The following is a 21,467-nucleotide window of genomic DNA, read 5'->3' as shown; positions in this document are numbered from 1 at the left end:
TTTTTTTTTTTTTTTTTTTTTTTTTTTTGAGACGGAGTCTCGCTCTGCCGCCCAGGCTGGAGTGCAGTGGCCGGATCTCAGCTCACTGCAAGTTCCGCCTCCCGGGTTCACGCCATTCTCCTGCCTCAGCCTCCTGAGTAGCTGGGACTACAGGCGCCCGCCACCACGCCCGGCTAGTTTTTTGTATTTTTTAGTAGAGACGGGGTTTCACCGTGTTAGCCAGGATAGTCTCGATCTCCTGACCTCGTGATCCGCCCGTCTCGGCCTCCCAAAGTGCTGGGATTACAGGCTTGAGCCACCGCGCCCGGCCCCGGATAATTTTTTTGTATTTTTAGTAGAGACGGGGTTTCACCGTGTTAGCCAGGATGGTCTCGATCTCCTGAGCTCGTGATCCGCCTCCCAAAGTGCTGGGATTACAGGCGTGAGCCACTGCGCCTGGTCAAATCTAAAATTTTTTTACAAGACTGAGAAACATTACTTACGTGTAGAGAGGAATATATTTACTTCTAGAACTTGAACTCACACTTCAAAAAAAGAGAAGAGAGGCAACTGGGTTATTTACATTAAGTTAATAAACATCAAATTATTACAATATTTCTCTAATTAAGATAAAAGCCTTCAAAGATATCTCATAGGAATTGTCCTTTAAAGGTTTGTGATTTTGAACAGAGACTATTTAAGGATGTAGTTTGCTTTCTCCAGAATGTCAAATAAATGGAACCATATAATAAACTTTTGAGTCTGACTGCTTTCAAAATGTGTTTCAGATTCATTTATATTGTTGTGTATTGCATTTGTTCTTTTTCATTGCTGAGTAGCATTCCATTGTGTGGGCATACTTTAGTATCTTTATCTATTTACCTACTGAAGGGCATCTTGGTTGTTTCTAGGTTTTGGAGATTATGAATCAAGCTGTTATAAACGTTCACATATAGGTTTTTGTGTGGGTTCTTGGAAGGAACATTTACATACAGGAGGCTTCCATTGTGAATAGTATGCTGAAGAATTCTGAGGTGTGGCAGTGCTGACTAACACACATAGCTTTTCATTTGCCAGCTGACTTATAATCAATAAATTAAGTGGATACATGTAAACTCGAATAAAAAAATTATCATCTCCCTGAGCTATTTGCCATTTTACCACATGATACGTAATTAAAAATACCAATATACCAATGAAGATTTAGAACTAACATTCACATGTTAAGAATTAGTACAAAAAAATTACATTTTAAAAAAGGTATTCAAATGGGATTATCATCAATTTCAGCATGCTATATAAACATGAATCTCTTTTTTTGGTTTTTTGATTTTTTTTTGAGTTGGTGTCTCACTCTTGTTGCCCAGGTTGGAGTGCAATGGCGCAATCTTGGCTCACTGCAACCTCCGCCTCCTGGGTTCAAGCGATTCTTCTGCCTCTGCCTCTCGAGTAGCTGTGATTACAGGCACCTGCCACCACATCCAGCTAATTTTTGTATTTTCAGTAGAGATGGGGTTTCACCACGTTGGCCAGGATGGTCTTGATCTCCTGACCTCGTGATCTGCCTGTCTCAGTCTCCCAAAGTGCCGGGATTACAGGTGTAAGCCCATGCACCTGGCCAAGAATCTTAGAATTTTAACTATTTCAATCTTTTATTTAAATGATTACTATTCAATTTACACGTTGGAGTCTATAGCAGGGTATTTTACACATTTGACAAAATCATACTTTAAATAATTTTTATCAAAAATCTTACACATCATTTTTAGATATGGTTCAATAAAATGGTAGTTTTCTGAGAAGACTCAACATTCTTCTCCGTACTGTCACTATTTGCATTTCTAGATCCAGCAGTCAGACTTGAGTACAGTATTGTGTATTTCCATTTCATTCTTTTTTCTACCAGTTACCAAAAAAATCCCCTTTAAAGGTCACTTTATACTACTTTTATTGAAGTGGTGCAATTGTTAAAGATTTTAAAAATGATATCCTTGATATTGATTTTTGATAATTAAAATTTAGCAAAAACTCTCATTAGTTTTGCTGTGGACCAATATCTCCTCCATTTTGCTTTAAATTTAGTTTGGATTAGGTAAATATAAAGTTAAATATATAAGATTAACCATTCCACTGAGGTGATGATCAAATTGATCATCTAAAAACCAGAAAATCAGATGAAATTCCAGGGAGCAAAAGATAGAATGAATAATTTTTTTCCGGAATAGCATGTGTTTTTCGTAAGTGATGTCTGTCTCTCTCATGCTATTCTTCATAATTGCCCACAGTAGTTATTGAAAAATACATAGTTCCATTTTAAAATTCCATGTGATTCACTTTTATATTTCCTATTCAACTTTATTTTTGCAAAATGCTGATTGTGACTCAGCACTCACAGGCTTTACCCAACAGGCCTACAAATCACTCATTAAACTGTTTAGTAAGATCCTCTCATTAAACTGAACTAGCATAATTGCTTATTTATGTTGGGAAAATGGATCCCTAGCTCTTATCATAAGTAAAAATCAAATGCTTTAAAAATAATAAATGTGAAAAGCAAAACTTTGAATATTTTAGAAAAAAAGTTATAAAAGGAGGATATCTTTATTCTTTCGAGGCAGGGAAACAGTCATTAAAATCTTCACAAAAACAACAAAACCTGAAGGAAAATATTGATGAATTTAGTTACATTAAAATTCAAAACTTCAGATAAGCAAAAATAGAAAAGTCTTAAAATAAAAAAGTCACAGACTAGAAGGGGATACTTTGATGCATATTACCAAGAAAGGATTTTTACCCAGCATATTGAACAGAAAAGTTGTGACAATCAATAAGTAAAATCCCAACAGCAAAAGGGACAAAATATATGAGCAGGCAAGTTACAGATGTGAAAATTCAAACAGGTCATAAACTTGCAAAAACTGATCGTTAGTAATCAAGTAGATGTAAACTAAAATTATAATGGAGCACAATTTGTTATTCATAAGATTGGATTTTTTTTTTTTTTAAATCTGAAAATTCTAAACACTGGCTGTGATGTGCAGTAATGGGAACCCAAGCACTTATAATGGGAGATTCCATTGTTAAAACTCATTTGGAGAAGAACATGGCAATATGTAAAAAGCAGAGAAGTACACATCACATGACCCAACAATTCTAGACATAAATATGAGTATATAAAACTCAGAAATATTTTTACACTTAGGTATGTGAAGGCATGTGGGCACTGTACCAACTATACTAAAAATCAGAAAATTATGAGAATGGATGAATAATTTTTGGCACATCCATTTAAAGGAAGACTCTACAACAATGAAAACAAATGCCTAGAAACACAGATGTCAACAGGTATGAATCTTACAAACACAAATATAAATTTTTGTGTAAATTAAAATAATGTAAAACTAAATAATGTAAAATTAAATAATGTAAATTATTTTATATCAATTTTTGTATCATATAGTTACTTTGTGTTCTATTAATGTTTGAAACTATGACTTTATTAGTATTACTTCCTCATATGTACTTTTTTATATGAACAAAATATAAACTTGCATAAATATATGTATGATACCACTAATACTGGGTTTATAAACAAAGAACACAATTCCATATATTGGTTAACAATAACACGTATGTCTTAAAAAATTAAAAGAATGCATGAAAATGTGAACGTCAAATCGAGAATATTAGTCATGCTCCCTGAGGAAGATAGATGTGCTTAGAAAAAAGTACATAGAAATTTTCCATTGTGTAAGTAATATTTTATTTCTGAAGTTGGGGAGCAGATACACAAACTATATCACATTCTTATACATTTTTGTGTACATAAAATATTCAAAACTGAATACAAAATAAAAACAAAGATGATAACCTGTGTTGTGGGTTGTGTTAAGAACAAAAATGAAGAGACAATATTGTGATGTTTTCGAAGGCAGAAACACCAAGTTTTTTTAGACTAAATGTGAAAATTACATGTAAGGAAGTAGTAGTAATAAAACCATGGTTTCTAACATTAATAGAACACAAAGTAACTATATAATACAAAAATTGATAGAAAATAATGTATAATCTATTTTATATAAAGTCCATGGATTTTAGCGACATTATAATTGCTTATATCAAATTGTTTATAAAGCCCTCCCTATTTTATATTATTTTATTTATTTATTTGAGATGGAGTCTCGCTCATTGCCCAGGCTAGAGTTCAGTGGCGTGATCTCAGCTCACTGTAATCTCCACCTCCTGGATCCAAGCGATTCTCCTGCCTCAACCTCCCAAGTAGCTGGGATTATAGGCAGGGTTTCACCATGTTGGTCAAATTCCTGACCTCAGGTAATCCTATGCCTAGGCCTCCAAAAGTGCTGGGATTACAGGCATGAGCCACTGTACCCAGCCTATTTATTTATTTTTAAGGCAGGATCTTGTTGTGTCACCCAGGTTGGAATGCAGTGGTGCAATCATGGCTCAGTGCCGCCTGGAACTTCTGGGCTCAAGGGATCCTCCTGCCTCAGCCTCCCGAGTACTTGGGACTACAGGTGCACCACCATCCCTCTTGGCTAATTAATTTTTATTTTTCTTATTTTTGTAGAGATGGGGTCTTACCATGTCTACAAAAGAGAAATTATAACTCATTTTCAATTACAGACCATCCAGGGTGGTCTCTACCTCCTGGGCTCAAGTAATTCTCCCACCTTGGCTTCCCAAAATGCTCCAATTACAAGCATGAGTCACCGCACTGACTTTTCCAAAATGGTTATGGTACATCCAATATTCTAAATGTTAAGGAAGGTAAAGAGAAAGTAAAGGAAGCAGGCACACTGAGCAATTGTCCTGGGATTTGGGTCATCTTCCCAGCCCTAAGGATGCGAGTCAGGGGGGCCCTGGGTTGGTCTCCATCAGAGAACATATTCCTCACCCACCCCTCTAAGCCATGGGCTACAGCACCAGCTTCTTAATTATAATACACGATAATGAAAAACCTAGTGTGAGAACTTCAGGAGATAAAACTTACAAATTAACTGGTTTGACTGGTGCCAAGAAAGATCTTGTTTGAAATCTGTCCCAGAGCTCACCAACCATCTAAAAATAATCATCAAAATCAATGACAGTTAATGAGCACATTATAATTTCTGGTGGATAAGTTCCTGTGCCCTTGACAGTCCTTTCCACATCACAGCCATGTCCCAGGCTCTCTAGGAAACACATTCTTCAAGCTTTCCTAGCACTTCATGGATTCGGTCTGGAGCCACTCATGGTCTTTGCTCTGGTCTCAAACTTCCAATTTCAATTTGTTTTCTCATAGCTGGAATCTGTCTCATTATCCACCTGTTTCAGATCGAAACCCATGTGGAAGGTCTGATTTTAGTTTTCATCCTTAGCTACTGTTCTGACTTGGATCCCCTGTAGCCTACCTTCTGCAAACTCAGGCCAGTCTCCCACTTCCAAACCAGGCTAGATCCTAAGCTTTGAATCTCATCTGGCCCAGGAAGGACTTTGGATGCTAGTAGAATTTAACGCCAAGGAATGTGTAATGAAAGGACCAACTTTCACAGGTATAAAAACATTTTAAAGTAGTTTAGCAATCCTTTAAAATTAGCTAGATGAAACCATATATATTTATCTTTTAATTAACTTTTTCTATGTGAAAATCTCAGGTTTGAGTCTTTATATTAAAGCCATGTTTTCCCCCTTTCATTATCATTTTCCTCTGTAAAAGCTGAATAAATTTTACAAGAAAATATGGGCTTCTTAACCTATCATCAATGGACTTCTTGGGATCTATATTAAGAGCTGTATTTCAATATAATTGATTTTCTTTTTAATCCTATGGATTTTATGTACTCAAAAACTTCATTACGGGAAACAGTCCAAGGGCTTAACAAGACTCCTACGCAGTGAGAAGTGGCACAAAAGGATAAAGGAATCAATGGAAGTAGAAGGTACTTTGCAAGCACAAAGCTGAGACATCTAATCCAGTGTTGGGAGGTCAAAAGTGAGGGCTACAATAAGACCTGAAGAAATTCTTGAGATTCACCTGGCATAAATAGGGAGAGTGAGGAAGGCAGTGGAACACTCTTTGCAAAGCACACAAGCTGGAAAAGAGCATGGCAGATTTGAGACTTGAGAGAAGCTCAACAGAGATAGGACACAGAACAGTGAGGAGTGATGTTTGGCCAATAAAGTGGAACAGTAAGAAGTAACAGTAAGAGAATGGGACAGGGATGAAGCTAAGGAGGGAACCATGGACAAATATTGGAGAATTGGATCTGTGTCATGTCAAGGAGTATGGATTTTTTTTTTTTTTAATAAAAAGCGATGGGTTTAATCAGTGGAGTAACACAGATTCACACATGAGGAAAAGTTATCTGGCTATGGCATAGATATGATAATTCATGTGATAAATTCTTCTTGATACTCAGAAATGAAAAGAATGAGTGTCACTACTGAAAAGTTGGTATGTTTTGTTTTATCACATAATAAGTGATAACATCAGATAGCAATCTATGGATCTTCTCTTTTTGCCATGAAAAGTACAGAGCTAAGATCCAGATCCTGTGTGAAGAACCATCTTCAGCATAGGTTATCTGGTAAAATTATTTCTGTCTTCTTCATTATTTACTCATTCTCTTGCAATTCTAGAAATAAACACAGTCATTGCAAATGACTTTTGAGAAAGAGGTAGTCTTTATATAATCAATAAAAGTTTTAAATATTGAAAATATCAAAGTATTTGCAGTCATCAATAACTTGTACGATTATGGAAATTTCAGCTCCATACATATGTGTGTGTGCGTGTGTGTGTGTGTGTGTGTGTGTGTATATATATTTACCTATCTTACATAAATTTACTTCCTTATGTATTGTTAACAACAAGATAAGTATTATTTTGACTTAAAGTTTTGGAACTAATTTCAGTAACAATGAGAAATACATTATTGCTCGGAGAAGTCTGCTGACCTGAGTTATTGCTGGCAACCCTTTGTATCTTTTCAGAGTAAAACACTGTGAGATGGGGTCAGCGGCTTTTTCCAATGTTGTTTCTTCTGGAACAAGTTTTGGTGGTAGCATCTTATCCCAAGGAACATCTTCATAAGCTCTATGAAGTTATTAAATAGAAACATCTTATGAAAAGCATATTCAATTGGTAAAGTTTATAACAATATTATGCTGTGATAAGAAGAATCTGAAGATGATGCCGAGGACCCCTGCCCCTTGGTGTGCATACCATATATAATCACCTCCCCTGGACAGTAGGCAGAGGAAGTGATTATGATGAGATAGTACTCCTGTGTTATGTGATTTTATATGCCCCAAGAGATTGGCACATGTAGTAAAGGTCCCTAATCGGTTGAATTTGAGTTAATCAAAAGGTGGGATTGTCCTGAATAGGCCCAATCTAAGCAAGCAAGCTCCAAAAAGAGACACGAAACAGCAACACATGCTCTTTGTCTGCCCTTGAAGAAACAAATATCAGTCCTACAGCCACAATGAATGGAATTCTGTCAACAACCTGAATGATCTTGGAAGATGAGAACCCAGTCTCAGCTGACACCTTGATTCCAGCTTTAGGGAACCCTAAACAGTGAACCCAGTTGGAATATGCCTAGACTTCCGACCTACAGGACTGCCAGATAACAAAAGCTACTAAATTCCTGCAGTCTGTCACACAGAAATAGAAAACTTACATACATCTTACAGTTTCCAAAAAAAATGCTCATTTGACCTTCAGAGAATACCATTAATTTACAAATAAACTATGGCTTAGAAAACTGATTTCCTTTGCTTACGGTCAGCTATTGGTCAAAGTCAGGACTCAAATCCACATAATCTGCCTCCTAAGATTCAGCAGCATTCCCAGTATTCCACACTAATGCAGCCAAATTGCACAAGTTTTTTTTAGCGTGGTTGAAGGGCTTCAGCCATCCTATGAAATGCAATTATTTCACACACACACACACACACACACACACACACAAAATATGGGGATCTTCGGAGTTTTGAAAGTTGTTCTTTTTCACAGGCATATATGATAGACACGGTGAAATCAATTCCAATTTGATTGAGTGAAAACCATACAACCTGCATTCTAAAGACTATATTATGACAAGATGGATGGATCCCCAGAACTTCTCCTGCCCTATCCACACTTAGTGCGAAACTTGATCTTTCCATTCTCTGGACAAGGCATACCCTTCCAAAAAATCCCTTGTCAGTCAAGTCATTTTTAAAAGAATTATCAGTGATTCTCACTTCCTCAACACATATTTGTTCAGAGTTGACAATATTTCAAGTCTTGTGCGAGGTGTTTATGGTACAAGAGTGAGCAAGAACCAATACAAAAATTGTCTCTACCACCTAGGAATGCTGTGAAAATTAAAAAACATAATATTGGGAATGTTAAATAGATCAGCGATGAGTCCATAGTGTTTTTGTTGTGTGTGAACACATTTTGAACTTACTTATCTTCAAAGTAGTATCATAGAAGTACTAAATATAACAAGATATTTTAAATCATAGCAAAGTCTTAAATGTTTTCTAACATATCTGACTAGCATTGTATGTAAGAAATTAATTGGTGAGCTCAATGAAAACTTAAAAGATACCTCACTGTTTGAGCCTCTGATAAATTTCATAAATATTTTAGGAATTTTCCATGAAGGTAATAAACTTTTCCCTAAGGATACTTTTATATGTTTCAAGATAAACTACTTAATACTCTGATTTGATACTTTGTCTTATAATAAAACTTTTCCATTCTGAGTGAAGTATCATGTCCTTAATCAAAATATTAACTGTTTCTGAGATGATCACAGAAATTTTTAAAATTAAAATCAAGACAAGAATACAATGGGAAATAAACCCAAAAGTGAGAGAGGAATTTAGGGGCCATTTAGTTATCAACCTTCATTTTTAAGATGAGAAAATTGAGACGAAAAAGAATGGAGGATGCCAAAGTCCCACATTCAGCAAGCAGGTATGTTTTGAGCCCTAGAGTTGGATTCAAGATGACTGATGAACAAGGCTTTTCTCTCATGTTGTTCTAATACTTTGAAATCCAACTTCATATCATGTTTTTAAACGTTTTCATAACACCCCTGGGATAGTAGGCATTCATACATGTGTTTCATGACACTATGTTTGGTCATGGGTATACTTTCAATTTGAATGAGAAAAAAAATGAAGTTGAAATGTGAAGCCTGTCTGAAGTGTTCAAAATATGTGAAGAAAAAAGAGTGGGCAGACATGAAGTGCTTTGAGGTCCACACGTGTTGTCATTTTTTAATTCTTTTTGCTGCCTCTCTTTCCCTCTTCATCCATTTCTCTGTGCCATGCCATGTGTTTTGGCCTTCACTCTATCACTCTGCTGAATTCTAAATCCACTAGTAAGTCCCATTATCCATTCTCGGGCCTCATCCCACTTGACCTATTTGCATCATGTGAACTGGCATTCATTATTCCTTCCTGAACACATCCTCAATATGCCTTCCAGGACCTAGACTCTTCATCTTCCTCCTACCTTACTGGTTGCTCCTTCTCAGTCTCGATTGCTGGCTTTTCCTCTTTCTTTCTCTTTTTTAACGAGGTGCAAGGACTCAGTGCCCTTTGCCTGTCTGACTACACTTCTCCTTTAGTGTTCTCATTCAGTGCCATGGCTTTACATACCTTTCTATAAGCCATGATACCCAGGTTGATTTCTCTAGCCCAGGCCTCTGCCTCAAACTTCAAATCCATATTTCACGCTGCCTACTTGACATATCCATTTGGTTGTCTAATAAACATCTTTATACTCAATGTATGTTACGAAATGGCAACCTCAGTAGATCCAGCTGCATAGTCCAAAGGTTTAGAATCATTTTTGAGTCCTCTTTTTTCCAGATTCATCACAATCAGAAAATTGTGTTGACTCTACATTCAACATACATCCAGAACTCAACCGTTGCTTACAAATTTTTCTGCCAGCACTCTCCCCCAAGATACCATTATCTCTGTCCTAAATGACAACAATAACCTCCTAACTGGTGTTCCATCTTCTCTCCCCTGCAAAAATCTACTTTGAAAACAGCAGACACCATGATTGCTACCTTCATGTACAAGTCTGATCTTTCAATTTCTCTGCTAAAGCCTCATGTCACTCAGAATGACAGTCCAATTGCTTAAAGTGTCCCACAAGATCTGGTTCCTAGCACTTCTCTGACCTTTCCTTTTGCTACTCCCTCCTCTTACCCTACTGTTACCCTACTCCAGGCACCCTGGCCTTTTGTTCTTTCTTAACATCTTAAGCACACTTCTGACCTGGGCTTTTGCTCCATATTCCTTCTTCAGGGAATAGAGTCACTCCAAGTCTCTGCATGGGTGCTCTCTCAACTCCTCCAAATTTCTGCACACCCCTCAGCACCTGGGGAGGCCTCCCCACGCCTCCTACTTATTACTGAAGCCTGCCACCCTGTACATGTGGGACTCCTGATCTTATCCTGTTCTACCTTTTCTTCGCAGACTTATCCGTCACTTTCTAAGATATAGTCTGTTTACTTTCTTAGTGTATTTACTTATTATTGTCTGTTTCCCTTTTGATACGGTTTGGCTGTGTCCCCACCAAAATCTCACCTTGAATTGTAATAATCCTTACCTGTCTAGGGTGGGGCCAGGTGGAGATAATTGAATCATGGGGGCAGTTTCCCCCATACCGTTCTCGTGGTAGTGAATAAGTCTCATGAGATCTGATGATTTTATAAATGGGAGTTCCCCTGCACAGGCTCTCCTGACTGCCACCGTGTAAGATGTAACTTTGCTCCTCCTTGCCTTCTGCTATGATTGTGAGGCCTCCCCAGCCATGTGGAACTGTGTCAATTAAACCTCTTTGCTTTATAAATTGCCCAGTCTCGGGTATGTCTTTATCAGCATTGTGAAAACAGACCAATATACCTTTATAATGAGAGATCCTGAGAGCAGAGATCTTTGCCTACTCACTGATGTAGCTCATAGTCTAAGACATAGATTCATAATAGGTACTCAATATATTTGTTGATGGAGTCAATGAATTCTCCCCTTTAAACTTTCTCTGTCTTGACTTTCTAGGATGCTGTACTCTTATCCCCCTTTCTCTCTCTTTGACCATTTACTTTCTGTTTTGGTTTTATTCTTCCATCAAGCATAGGTGTGCCTTAAGACTCTTCTTTCAATGTTTATTTTAGCAATCACTATAAGTAAATGTCTGTGTTTGATGTTCTCTGGGTCACTCATGAGATCCAGAATATTGTAGACATAAAGAGGATGTGTCATGAAGGAAAAAGAAATATATTCCAAAATCAAAATTCCACTGGGAAAACTGCTTACTTTTGTGTAGAGGACTTGTAAAATGAGTCCTTTGCATTGCATTTCTTGTTTGTTTGAACAAGTGGTTCACTTTCATCCTAGAAGGCATGAACAATAAGTCAAAAGAGACCAAATATAAATGGAAATTGCTATTGTTTTCTAGTCATCATGTTTTCTTTTGGGTTCCTCTTTCTTCGTATTTCTTCTTTCACTCACCTCTTGGATTGACCAGATTTAACGCTTCCCTACTTTTCCTCTCCTGTTTAAGGAATTTACATTGTTTTATTGTCATAATCATTAAATTAAAATTCACAAAAAGTATATTAAAGTTAATGGAAAGTGAGAATTTAAGAGAAACCACTTGAATTGGAAATATCTGCAAATACATAGTTTTAGCACAATGTAATTAAAACATTTTTAAAACGTATTGTCTTTTCTTCTAATAACTTAAGGAGATCAGTTATGAGATACTTTTCTCTATCTTCCAGTTATTTTATCAAAATTAATTAACTAATTATTGTTATAATAATTATTATCTTTAATGGTTACTATTTATTTCAATTTTCAAGGATATTTTACCAATTCTTTGCCTCCTTTTGCTTTTTTATTGTACTTGTTTTTTCTCCCCTAGCAACTTGGTTCCATTTTGTTTTTGCTGAATTTCAATTTTTGTTAATTCTTTCACAAATGTAAACTTTTTCTAGTTCTATGTTTTAATTCACCCCCAGTTTTGAAAAATGTTCTAACTTGGGTTTAAAATTCTAGTTCAATTCTAGTTATGATCTTTTTAGTAACAAATTTATCTAATTGATTTCAAAGATGTATTGTTGCTTTTAAAATACACTGAGTTTAATTGTTTGCAGGTATTCTGTGTTTCTCCCCTTTGCTTATATTTAGGACACTATCTTTGTCTTGAGATTTTTTACAGATTCAATAGAATTTGTTTAGGAAAGGATGTATTTTTGTTCATCTGGCTTAGGACTTGTTATACTTCTTTGATTTAACAATTCATGACTTTCATCAAATATTTCTCCATCTTTATCTATTTACTGTCAATGAATTATAATTATTCTCTTCTTTTAGAATTACTACCAGAAAAATATTGGACTTTTCATCCTGTGGTTCATGTCTCTTAATTTTGCATTGGTTTGTCTCTAATTTCCGTATATACCTTCTACTCTACCACTATTAACTTTCATATTTTTAAAATGTATTTGTGTTGATACATAATAGATATACAGATTTTGAGGGTAAATGTAATGATTTGATACATTCACATACTCTGTAAAAATCAAATCAGACTAATTGGAATATCTATCACCTTAAATATCTATCTTTTCTTTATGCTAGAAACATATGAATATTTCTCCTCTAGTTATTTTGAAATGTGCAACAGATTGTTGCTAACTATAGTCACCCCACTGATATATCAAACACAGTCTTAATTATTGAATCTAACTGTATATTTGTACCCATTCATCAGCCTCTCTTTATCCCCCCTCCACACTCCCTTTCTTGGCCTCTGGTAACCACCAATCTACTCTCTATCTTCATGAGATCCACCATTTTAGCTTTCATATATCAGTGGGAACAAGCAATATTTGTCTTATGTAGTTGGCTTATTTCATTTAACATAATGACCTCCAGTTCCATCCGTGTTGGTACAAATGACAGAATTTTATTCTCTTTTATGGCTGAATAATATTCCATTGTATGTACATACTACATTTTATCTACCCATTCATCCACTGATGGACACTTAAGTTGAGTCCACATTTTGCCTAATGCGAGTAGGGCAGCAATAAACATGGGAATGCAGATATCTTTTTGATATATTGTTTTCCTCTCTTTTGGATATATACTCAGTAGTGGAATCACTGAATCATACAGTATTTCTAGTTTTAGTTTTTTGAGGAATCTTCATACTGTTTTCCATAGTGGGTGTACTAATTTACATTTCTACCAACAGTGAATGAAGGTTTTCCTTTTTCCATATCCTCACCAGCATTTGTTATTCTCTGACTTTTTGATAAAAGACATTTTAACTGGTATGAGATGATATCTCATTGTGGTTTTGATGTGTATTTCTCTGATTGGTGATGTTCAGCATTTTTTTCACCTGCCTGTTGACTATTTTTATATCTTATTCTGAAAAATGTCTATTCATATGTTTTGCCCCTTTTTAATCAGTATATATATAGCAAAAGATATGAATAGACATTTTCAGGATAAGACATAAGACATACATATATATACACATAGCTATAGAGTTGTGTGAGGTCCTTATATACATTCTGGTTATTAATCCTTTGTCAGATGGGTAGTTTGCAAATATTTTCCTCATTCTGTGAGTAGTCTCTTCACTTTTTTTTTTTTTTTTTTTTTTTTGCTGTACAGAGCTTTTTAGCTTGATGTAGTCCCATTTTTTCTATTTTTACTTTTGTTGACTGTGCTTTTGAGGTCTTACACAAAATATATTTGACCAGACCAATTTCCTAGATCATTTCCTCAGCTTTTTTTCTAATAGTTTCAGAGCTTCAGATCTTAGACTTAAATCTTCAACCCATTTTGACTTGATTTTTGTGTATGGTGAGAGGTAGGGGTCTAGTTTCATTCTTGTGCTGATGGCTATACAGTTTCCCCAGCACCATTTATGGAAAAGACTGTCCTTTTCCCATTGTGTATTCCTGGAGCCTTTGTTGAAGTTGAATCGGTTGCAATTATGTGTCTTTATATCTGGGTTCCCTAATCTGTTCCATTGGTCTCTGTGTCTGTTTTTATACTAGTACCATGCTGGTTTGGTTACTATAGCTTTGTGGCATATTTTGAAGTCAGGAAGTGTGATGTCTCTAGCTTTCTTATTTTGTACATTATTGCTTTGGCTTTTCCAAGTCTTTTGTGTTTTCATATAAATTTAGTACTTTTTTCTATTCCTATGAAGAATTGACTTTTCTGTTTATGATTTCCTTTTTCACTTTTTTCTACTCCATGTTTAAACCTGTTCATTATATGTTTTTAAAAATTCATCAAAGGTATATCTAGCAAAATAATTTTCTCCTTTACTCCGTTAGTATGTTAAATTACATTGATTTTTAATGGTAAGTGAATGTTTGCATTCCTGAGATAAAGTTTACTTGATTATGATATATTTTTTCTATAAATTATTGTTTTTTATTTGCTTTGTAAAGATGTTTGTGTTTGTGTATATGAGAAATATTAATCTATGATTTCCTCTATTTTTTGTAAAATCTTTGTCTGATTTTGTTGTATGAGGTAAAGTTAGACTCCTAAAATTGTTGGAGAAGTACTCCCTCTTTTATTTTCTGAAATAACCTACATAAGATTGGTGGTTGTTTCCTGAATATCTGATAACATTTATCAGTAAAACTATCTAGGCCTGAAGTTTTCACTGTGGTAAGTCTTTTGATTAAAAAAAAAAAAAACAGAACTCCATATATAATATATACATATATGCATTTATCATATTCTACTTTATCTAGTATTAATTTTGTTAACTTGTATTTTTAAAGATTTTGTTCATTTTGTCTAAGTGCCAAAAGAACTGGCACACAGAAGTTTGTAATATTTCCTTATCCTTTTTTAGGATCTGTAATTTTTTATATTGGTAATATGTATTCTCTTTTGCCTGATCAGACTAACAATAAGTCTATCACTTTTGTTAATGCTTTCAAAGCAAAACCTTTGGGCTTTAAAAAATATTTAATTGAAAAATAAATGTATATATTCAAGGTGTTCAACATGATGATTTGATACATGTATACATTGTGTAATGATTATCACAGTCAAGTTAATTAACACATCTGTCATCACCCATTGTTATCATTTGTGTGTATGTATGTGTATATGTGGTGAGGATGCCAAAAATCTGTTCTCTTGTCACATTTCAAGTAACAAATACAGTATTATTAACTACAGTCCCCATAGTGTATCTCTGGAACTTATTCATCTTAAAACTGAAAGTTTATACCCTTTGACCAACATCTCTCATTTTCTCCACCTCTCAGCTCCTGTAAACCACCATTCTACTCTTTGCTTCTATAAGCTTGACTTTTTAAGATTCCACATATAAGTAAAATCATGCAATATTTCTGTTTCTGTACCTGGTTTATTTCACTTACAGTGTCCTTCAGGTTCATCCATGTTGTGGTAAATGGCAGGTTCTTTTTCTTTTTATGACTGAATAATATCCTAATATATATATTTATACACACACACACACACACACACAGACACACCATATTTTCTTTATCCATTCATTTGTCTGTGGACACTTAGGTAGGAAATAACTTTTGACTTTTCAAATTTTTTCTCTTGTATATCTATCCTCCATTTCACAATTTCTGTTCATATCATTTTTTAATTTTCTTCCTTCTTAGTTTTGGTTTAATTTAATCATCTTTCTAGTTTCTTTTTTTTGATTTTTTTTTTTGAGACCTAGTCTCACTCTGTTGCCCAGGCTGGAGTGCAGTGGTGTGATCTCAGCTCACTGCAATCGGCACCTCCTGGGTTCAAGTGATTCTTGTGCCTCAGCCTCCCAAGTAGCTGGAATTACAGGCGCCCACCACCATGCCTGGGTAATTTTTGTATTTTTAGTAGAGACAGGGTTTCACCATGTTGACCAGGCTGGTCTTGAACTCCTGACCTCAAGTGATCCACTCACCTCAGCCTCCCAAAGTTCTGGGATTACAGGCGTGAGTCACCACACCTAGCCTTTAGTTTCTTAATATTGAAACATTATCATTAATTTTAGATCTTTCTTGTCTTCTAAGATAAGCAAATAAAGCTAATTTTTCTTCTTAGCAGAGTTTTAACTGCATTATACAAATTTTGATATGTTTTCTTTTGCAATAAGTTTAAATATTTTCTAATGTATCTTGTGACTTCTTCTTTGACCTGTAGTTTATTTAGAAATGTGTTTAATTTTAAAAGATTTGATATTTTCCTAGATGTCTTATGATCATTGATTTTTAATTTGGCTCTGTGGTGGCTAGAGAACATATGTGGGATGAATTCAATACTTTTAAATGTATTAAGACTTGTTTGTGTTCTCACATATCATCTATAGTAGTAAATATACCATGTGCATTTGAAAAGAATATTTAGTGTTTGTTTGGTGTAGTGTTCTATAAATACCAACTACCTGAAGGTGATTGATGTGTTGTTTAGATCTAAGTATTTACTAGTTGTTTTGTCTAGCTGCTTCATCAAGTGGACAAAGGTCTTAAAACCTCCTAAGGTGATCAGTGGAATTGTGTATCTCTCCTTTTTGGGTCTGTTCATTTTTGTCTCACGTATTTTGAACCTTTGTTACTAGATGCATACACATTTATGATTGTTAGGTTTTCTTGACAAATTAACTGTTTTGTAACTAAGCCATGACCCTCTTTATGTCTTGTAACACCCTTTGTCATGAAGTCTATTTAATCTGATCTCAAAATAGCCACTAAAGCCTATTTATATTTTATTTACATTGTATGTATTTTCCATTGACTTACTTTCAATGGATTTGTATCTTTATATATCTCAAGTATGCCTCTTGTAAGTAGCATATAGCTGTGTCTTGCTTTATTATCTATTCTGACAATGTCTGCCTTATCATTGGAATGTTTAGTATATTGCCATTAATGTAATTAATGTAATTATGATATATTTAGATTAAGTGTAGCATTTTATTACTGGCTTCTGGAAAACCCTACCTTTCTACTTCTCTGTTCCTTTTCTTTCTGCCTTTTTGGGAATTATTTAAATTTGTCTTTTTGCTTTTTAAGAATTCCAGCTTAAGCCATCAATTGACACTTTAACTATACTTCTTTACTTTGCATTTTAGGGACTCCTCTAGAGAAAACAATATGCATGTTTAACTGTCCACAGTTCACTTAGAGTTAACATACCACTTCACATAACATGTACAAACATTGCAACCTTATGTTAATTTATCACATGTTTTCATCTCTTACTCTACAGTTGTCATACATACATTCAGAGGACAATGTTATACTTTTATTTAAAACAATCATATGAACCTTAAATAAAAGGAAAAAGGTAATATTTTGTTAGGCAGGATTTCTTTTAGTGTACACTTGTTGGCAATAAATTTCCTTCATTTCCTTTACCTGAATTTTTTTTATCATTTTAATATATTCATATTTAAACCCCCAAATATATCCATATTCAAATCCCTGGAACCTGTGAATATGTTACTATTAAAAAAGAACAGCCGGGTGCCGTGGCTCCTGCCTGTAATCCCAGCACTTTGGGAGGCCGAGGCCACAGGATCACCTGAGATCAGGAGTTCAAGGCCAGCCTGGTCAACATCGTGAAACTCCCTACAGAAATACAAAAATTAGCTGGGCATGATGGTGAGTGCCTGTAATCCCAGCTACTCAGGAGGCTGAGGCAGAAGAATTGCTTGAACCTGGGAGGTGGAGGTTGCAGTGACCTGAGATCATGCCATTACACTCCAGCCTGGGTGACAGAGCGAGATGCCATCTCAAAAAAAAAAAAAAAAAAAAAAAAAAAGAACCTTGGATAAATTAAATGTAGCAGTGTTTAATTGGGCAGAAAAGAAAGATTTGTGAACAAGGTAGCACTCAACACAAAAGCCATTCAGAGAGTTCCACTGCAAAATGTGGGCAGGGAATATTTATAGCCAGGAAACAGAAGTGACATACAAAAATAGTCTACGTGGTATAGTTCCGTGTTTGCCTTAGTTTAACATGTTTTGCTGGTTTGCAGCCTGTGATTGGCTGAAAGCTTGGCTGCTATGATTGGCTGCAACACAGCTGCATGTTGTAAGAATTTACTCACAAGTTGTTAGGTTGCAGTTGGTTCACATATAATTTAGATTACAGTTTATTACATATGTAGGTTAGTTTCAGGCCAAATCTAATTTAATTTAACAATTATTCTCTTTTGCTCAGCCACTCAATTTTGAGAGAGTGACCAAAACCTTAGCACTGACACTCCTTTCTGTCACCTTCATAATGGACTTGTTTGGTCTCTGTATAAAATTCGCAATTCATTATATGAAATTAGTTGGATGATTATGTTTTCCTCATGTTTTTGTTACTCTAACTGTAATGAGATCTTTTGATGTACAAAGGATGGCTATAAATGAGCATTTATGATTCTTAAGGGATATAACACACAAGGGAGACCACTATAATGGCTATTGGGAGGATAATATAAAGAAAGAGGGGAAGTACACTATTTAACAGGAATCTCTGCAAACTAAACTCATCAGAACAAACAATTCAAAATTCAAGCAATAAAGACAGTTCAGCAGTATTTAAGTCTTAGTGGTCATAGTCTGTGTTTGGGGTGGAGTGGCAATTAAGAACAATAGTGTGCCGTAAAATGGTCTGATTTAAAGAGATACCTATTTTTGTAGTTAGCCTGGTAATATCAATCGTAGTAATCTGCAGATGATTAAATGAAACATAGAGATGAGAAAATCTTAGACTAGCCAGCCTTCCCATCCACCATTCGGGATGCCTGCAAATCAGCTGTTAGCTACTTCCATAAACACATCATGTGTTTCTTTTCCCTGAGAAATGTCCGTGGTGCATTCGGTGGTAGTATCTACAGGAATAGCAGTGTTGGCTACCTTTTAAATTAAGCTTTCTGTAGTAGTAAAACCAGGGGGAAGATAAGTGCAGCACTCAGTTCTGTTTAGCACCACATGCAAGATCCCAACATAAGCCAAGAAGAGATCTAACACTGTATGGTGTTCCATTAAGTGTTTTTGCTGAACATGACTTTTTTTTAATCCCCCTTCAGGAGAGTGGCTTCTTCCCATTTAAACCCTGGAAAATATAATTGGCTACAAATTTCAAGATGTTCTCCCAATTTATGGATTACCTTCAAATTCCATACAACTGGCACCATCTACCAACAAGAGTGAGCATCCAGGAACCTCATTAGAAACTTTTCTCAGTGGAAAGTAACTTATCTTCATTCCACTTTAAGGTTAGTATTACTTTTGGTTATTGATCACTTTGGCCTTTGATTATGGAAGGTATTATTGAAACTTTCAGAGAAAGCTATTTGGAAGACAGGAGTGAGCCAGGCCCATTAGCAAGATATGAACCAGCAAGGAGGCAGAACACAGTAAACAAATTCTCCTCAGACCTGATGTATCTGCAGGTCCCCAGGAGCTGGAAAAGAGGGCCACCTGGTGGCATGTGAGCAGAGGCCAGTTACATTTTTTCACTCATAGGCCTACGTAGCTCCTGAGCCAGGTTCGGTGAGTTATTTATTTTCTGTGTGTAGTCCCTTTAAAGCATGCTGGAAGGATGCATAACCATATTCAGTGGAACAAGACCTTACTGGATTTAGCCCAGTGACATCATACAAGCAATTAGTTGTACCCCCATAAGTGATCCCCAAATCTTGAGTATTCAATGCCTGGAAGTACAATATACCTTTTATAGGCATCACTTGGATAGGTTTTTTTATATTTGGTAGCCATTCTGTTATTAACTGGAAAGGTCAGAGTATTGTTTTCAATAAGCACAGGAAAGCAAGTAGCAGTCATATCTAGAATATCAATTTCCACTCCTCCTTTGAGGTTTTAGCATGACTGCCACTGGTAACACAGACAAGCAGTGGCATTAGTGGAATCGTTTCCTAATTTGGGGGCATTAGGTACAAATTTAATAATTGTTTTGGTTTCTTACTGGAGCATAAGCCTTTGCTAAAGCCATCCACAAATTATAGTCCATGGCTTTTCCTGTAAAGAAAGGGAAGGATTAGGATGGCAGAAATAGAAAACAGAGGAAAAAGGATAAGGTTTTCGGTTTTCATGATGTCAGAAAAGTCTTGATCTATGGCCTTAGGGTAGCTGTCAATGTCTAGGATGCCATCTGCTTCTGGGGAAAAGTTTTCCTGGTCAGGTTTACCTTCAAGTCTCAAACAGGTATACATTTCCAGGAGCTTGGAGGGGCCCTTTTGAGTTGTAAGATGTGAACCCAAGGGTAAGCCTTTGATATTTTACTGCAGCACGGATGGCAAGTAGAATTTGGTATGGTCTCTTCCAATGGGGATAGGACCATGGGTTCAATGAGGTCTCTGATGTCATTTTCAGAAGATCCAATCTCCAGGTTCTGGGTTTTGAAAGGTTTGGTTGTTCTCAGTCTGTGGGTCATGGAAGATCTCCTTTACCTCGTGAAAATACACTTAGACATAATGCATTAGGAGAATGGAAGATACAAGAGGTTCTACTATTAACGGCATATGCCTTCCAGGAACTTATTCCATAAGGAGTCAATCGATGTTTTCAATTGGGGGTGGATATGATGACCATTAAAGCCGAGGTAATATCTTTGGCCAACGCAATCAAATTGATTTAGTTAATTTTGCCCATTTCAGCTGCAAAATGTCATTTATCTTTTGACCTTTCCAGAAGACTAAGGGTAATAGGGACAATGGTGATGACATTGTGCGCATAAGCTTATTCAACTGCTTTCTAAATTGTCCAGTGAAATAGGTTCCTCTGTTGCTGGAGATTTCTCCAGGGATGCTCCATAAAGGAAATACTTTTTAAATAACTTGTTAGTTACCATCATAAGATCAGCTTTCCATCCATCCAGGTAACATGTAAATATACTGATATCCCACCGAAAATGACAATTGAATAAAGTCCGATAGTGAAAACACACCACCTGAAGTTTTTATTGCTTTCACAGGATTATGAATTTGACAAACCAAACATTGGTTATAAGCCATTTTATCAATGTGATAACAGTCACCCCACCAGTGTTTGTTCGTAATTTGGATCATGCTATCTGTTACTTGATGAGTTGTAGAGTGAACAGCTTTGTGGAGTGCAGAACTTTTAACAGTGGAAGCTTCAAGGACTCAGGAAGTACCTGAAGGAAGTATTAGGCACCCATCTGAGAGCTGTTTGAGTTCACGTTTAACACTGAATTTACAGCCTTTCAGGTATCAATTTTGTTTTTCCAAATCAGGCACACTTAGCAGTTTGTTAAATAGGTCACCATACGTGAGTTGACTTTGATCAATCTTGTAGAGTTTATTCAAATTTTATATCCTAACAGTTTCAGCACTAGCTGATTAGCATAGAAATCTGTCAGGGAATTCCTTTGATATTCAGGTTTAGTTTTACAGCTATGACCTTCAATCTTAATAATGGC

General features: G+C 35.7%; 1 protein-coding gene across 2 annotated transcripts in view; it reads right to left on the bottom strand.

Moving 5' to 3' along the window:
- Positions 1-21,467, bottom strand: part of SPATA48 (spermatogenesis associated 48) — a 67,997-nt gene that overhangs the window by 22,658 nt on the left and 23,872 nt on the right. For both annotated transcript variants that reach the window (XR_004183277.1, XM_003895986.5), the window contains exons 3-6: positions 11,314-11,390; positions 6,937-7,075; positions 4,991-5,058; positions 483-524 (exon numbers count right to left, since the gene is read on the bottom strand). Coding sequence is in view for 1 of the 2 variants with exons in the window: in XM_003895986.5 (XP_003896035.2) it covers positions 483-524; positions 4,991-5,058; positions 6,937-7,075; positions 11,314-11,390 (326 nt within the window). In the remaining variant the exon portion in view is untranslated. The remainder of the gene's footprint in view (positions 1-482; positions 525-4,990; positions 5,059-6,936; positions 7,076-11,313; positions 11,391-21,467) is intronic.

The sequence above is a fragment of the Papio anubis genome, chromosome 4, assembly GCF_008728515.1.
Source record: "Papio anubis isolate 15944 chromosome 4, Panubis1.0, whole genome shotgun sequence".
NCBI lineage: Eukaryota > Metazoa > Chordata > Mammalia > Primates > Cercopithecidae > Papio > Papio anubis.
This window is presented reverse-complemented; position numbering and strand designations above follow the sequence as displayed.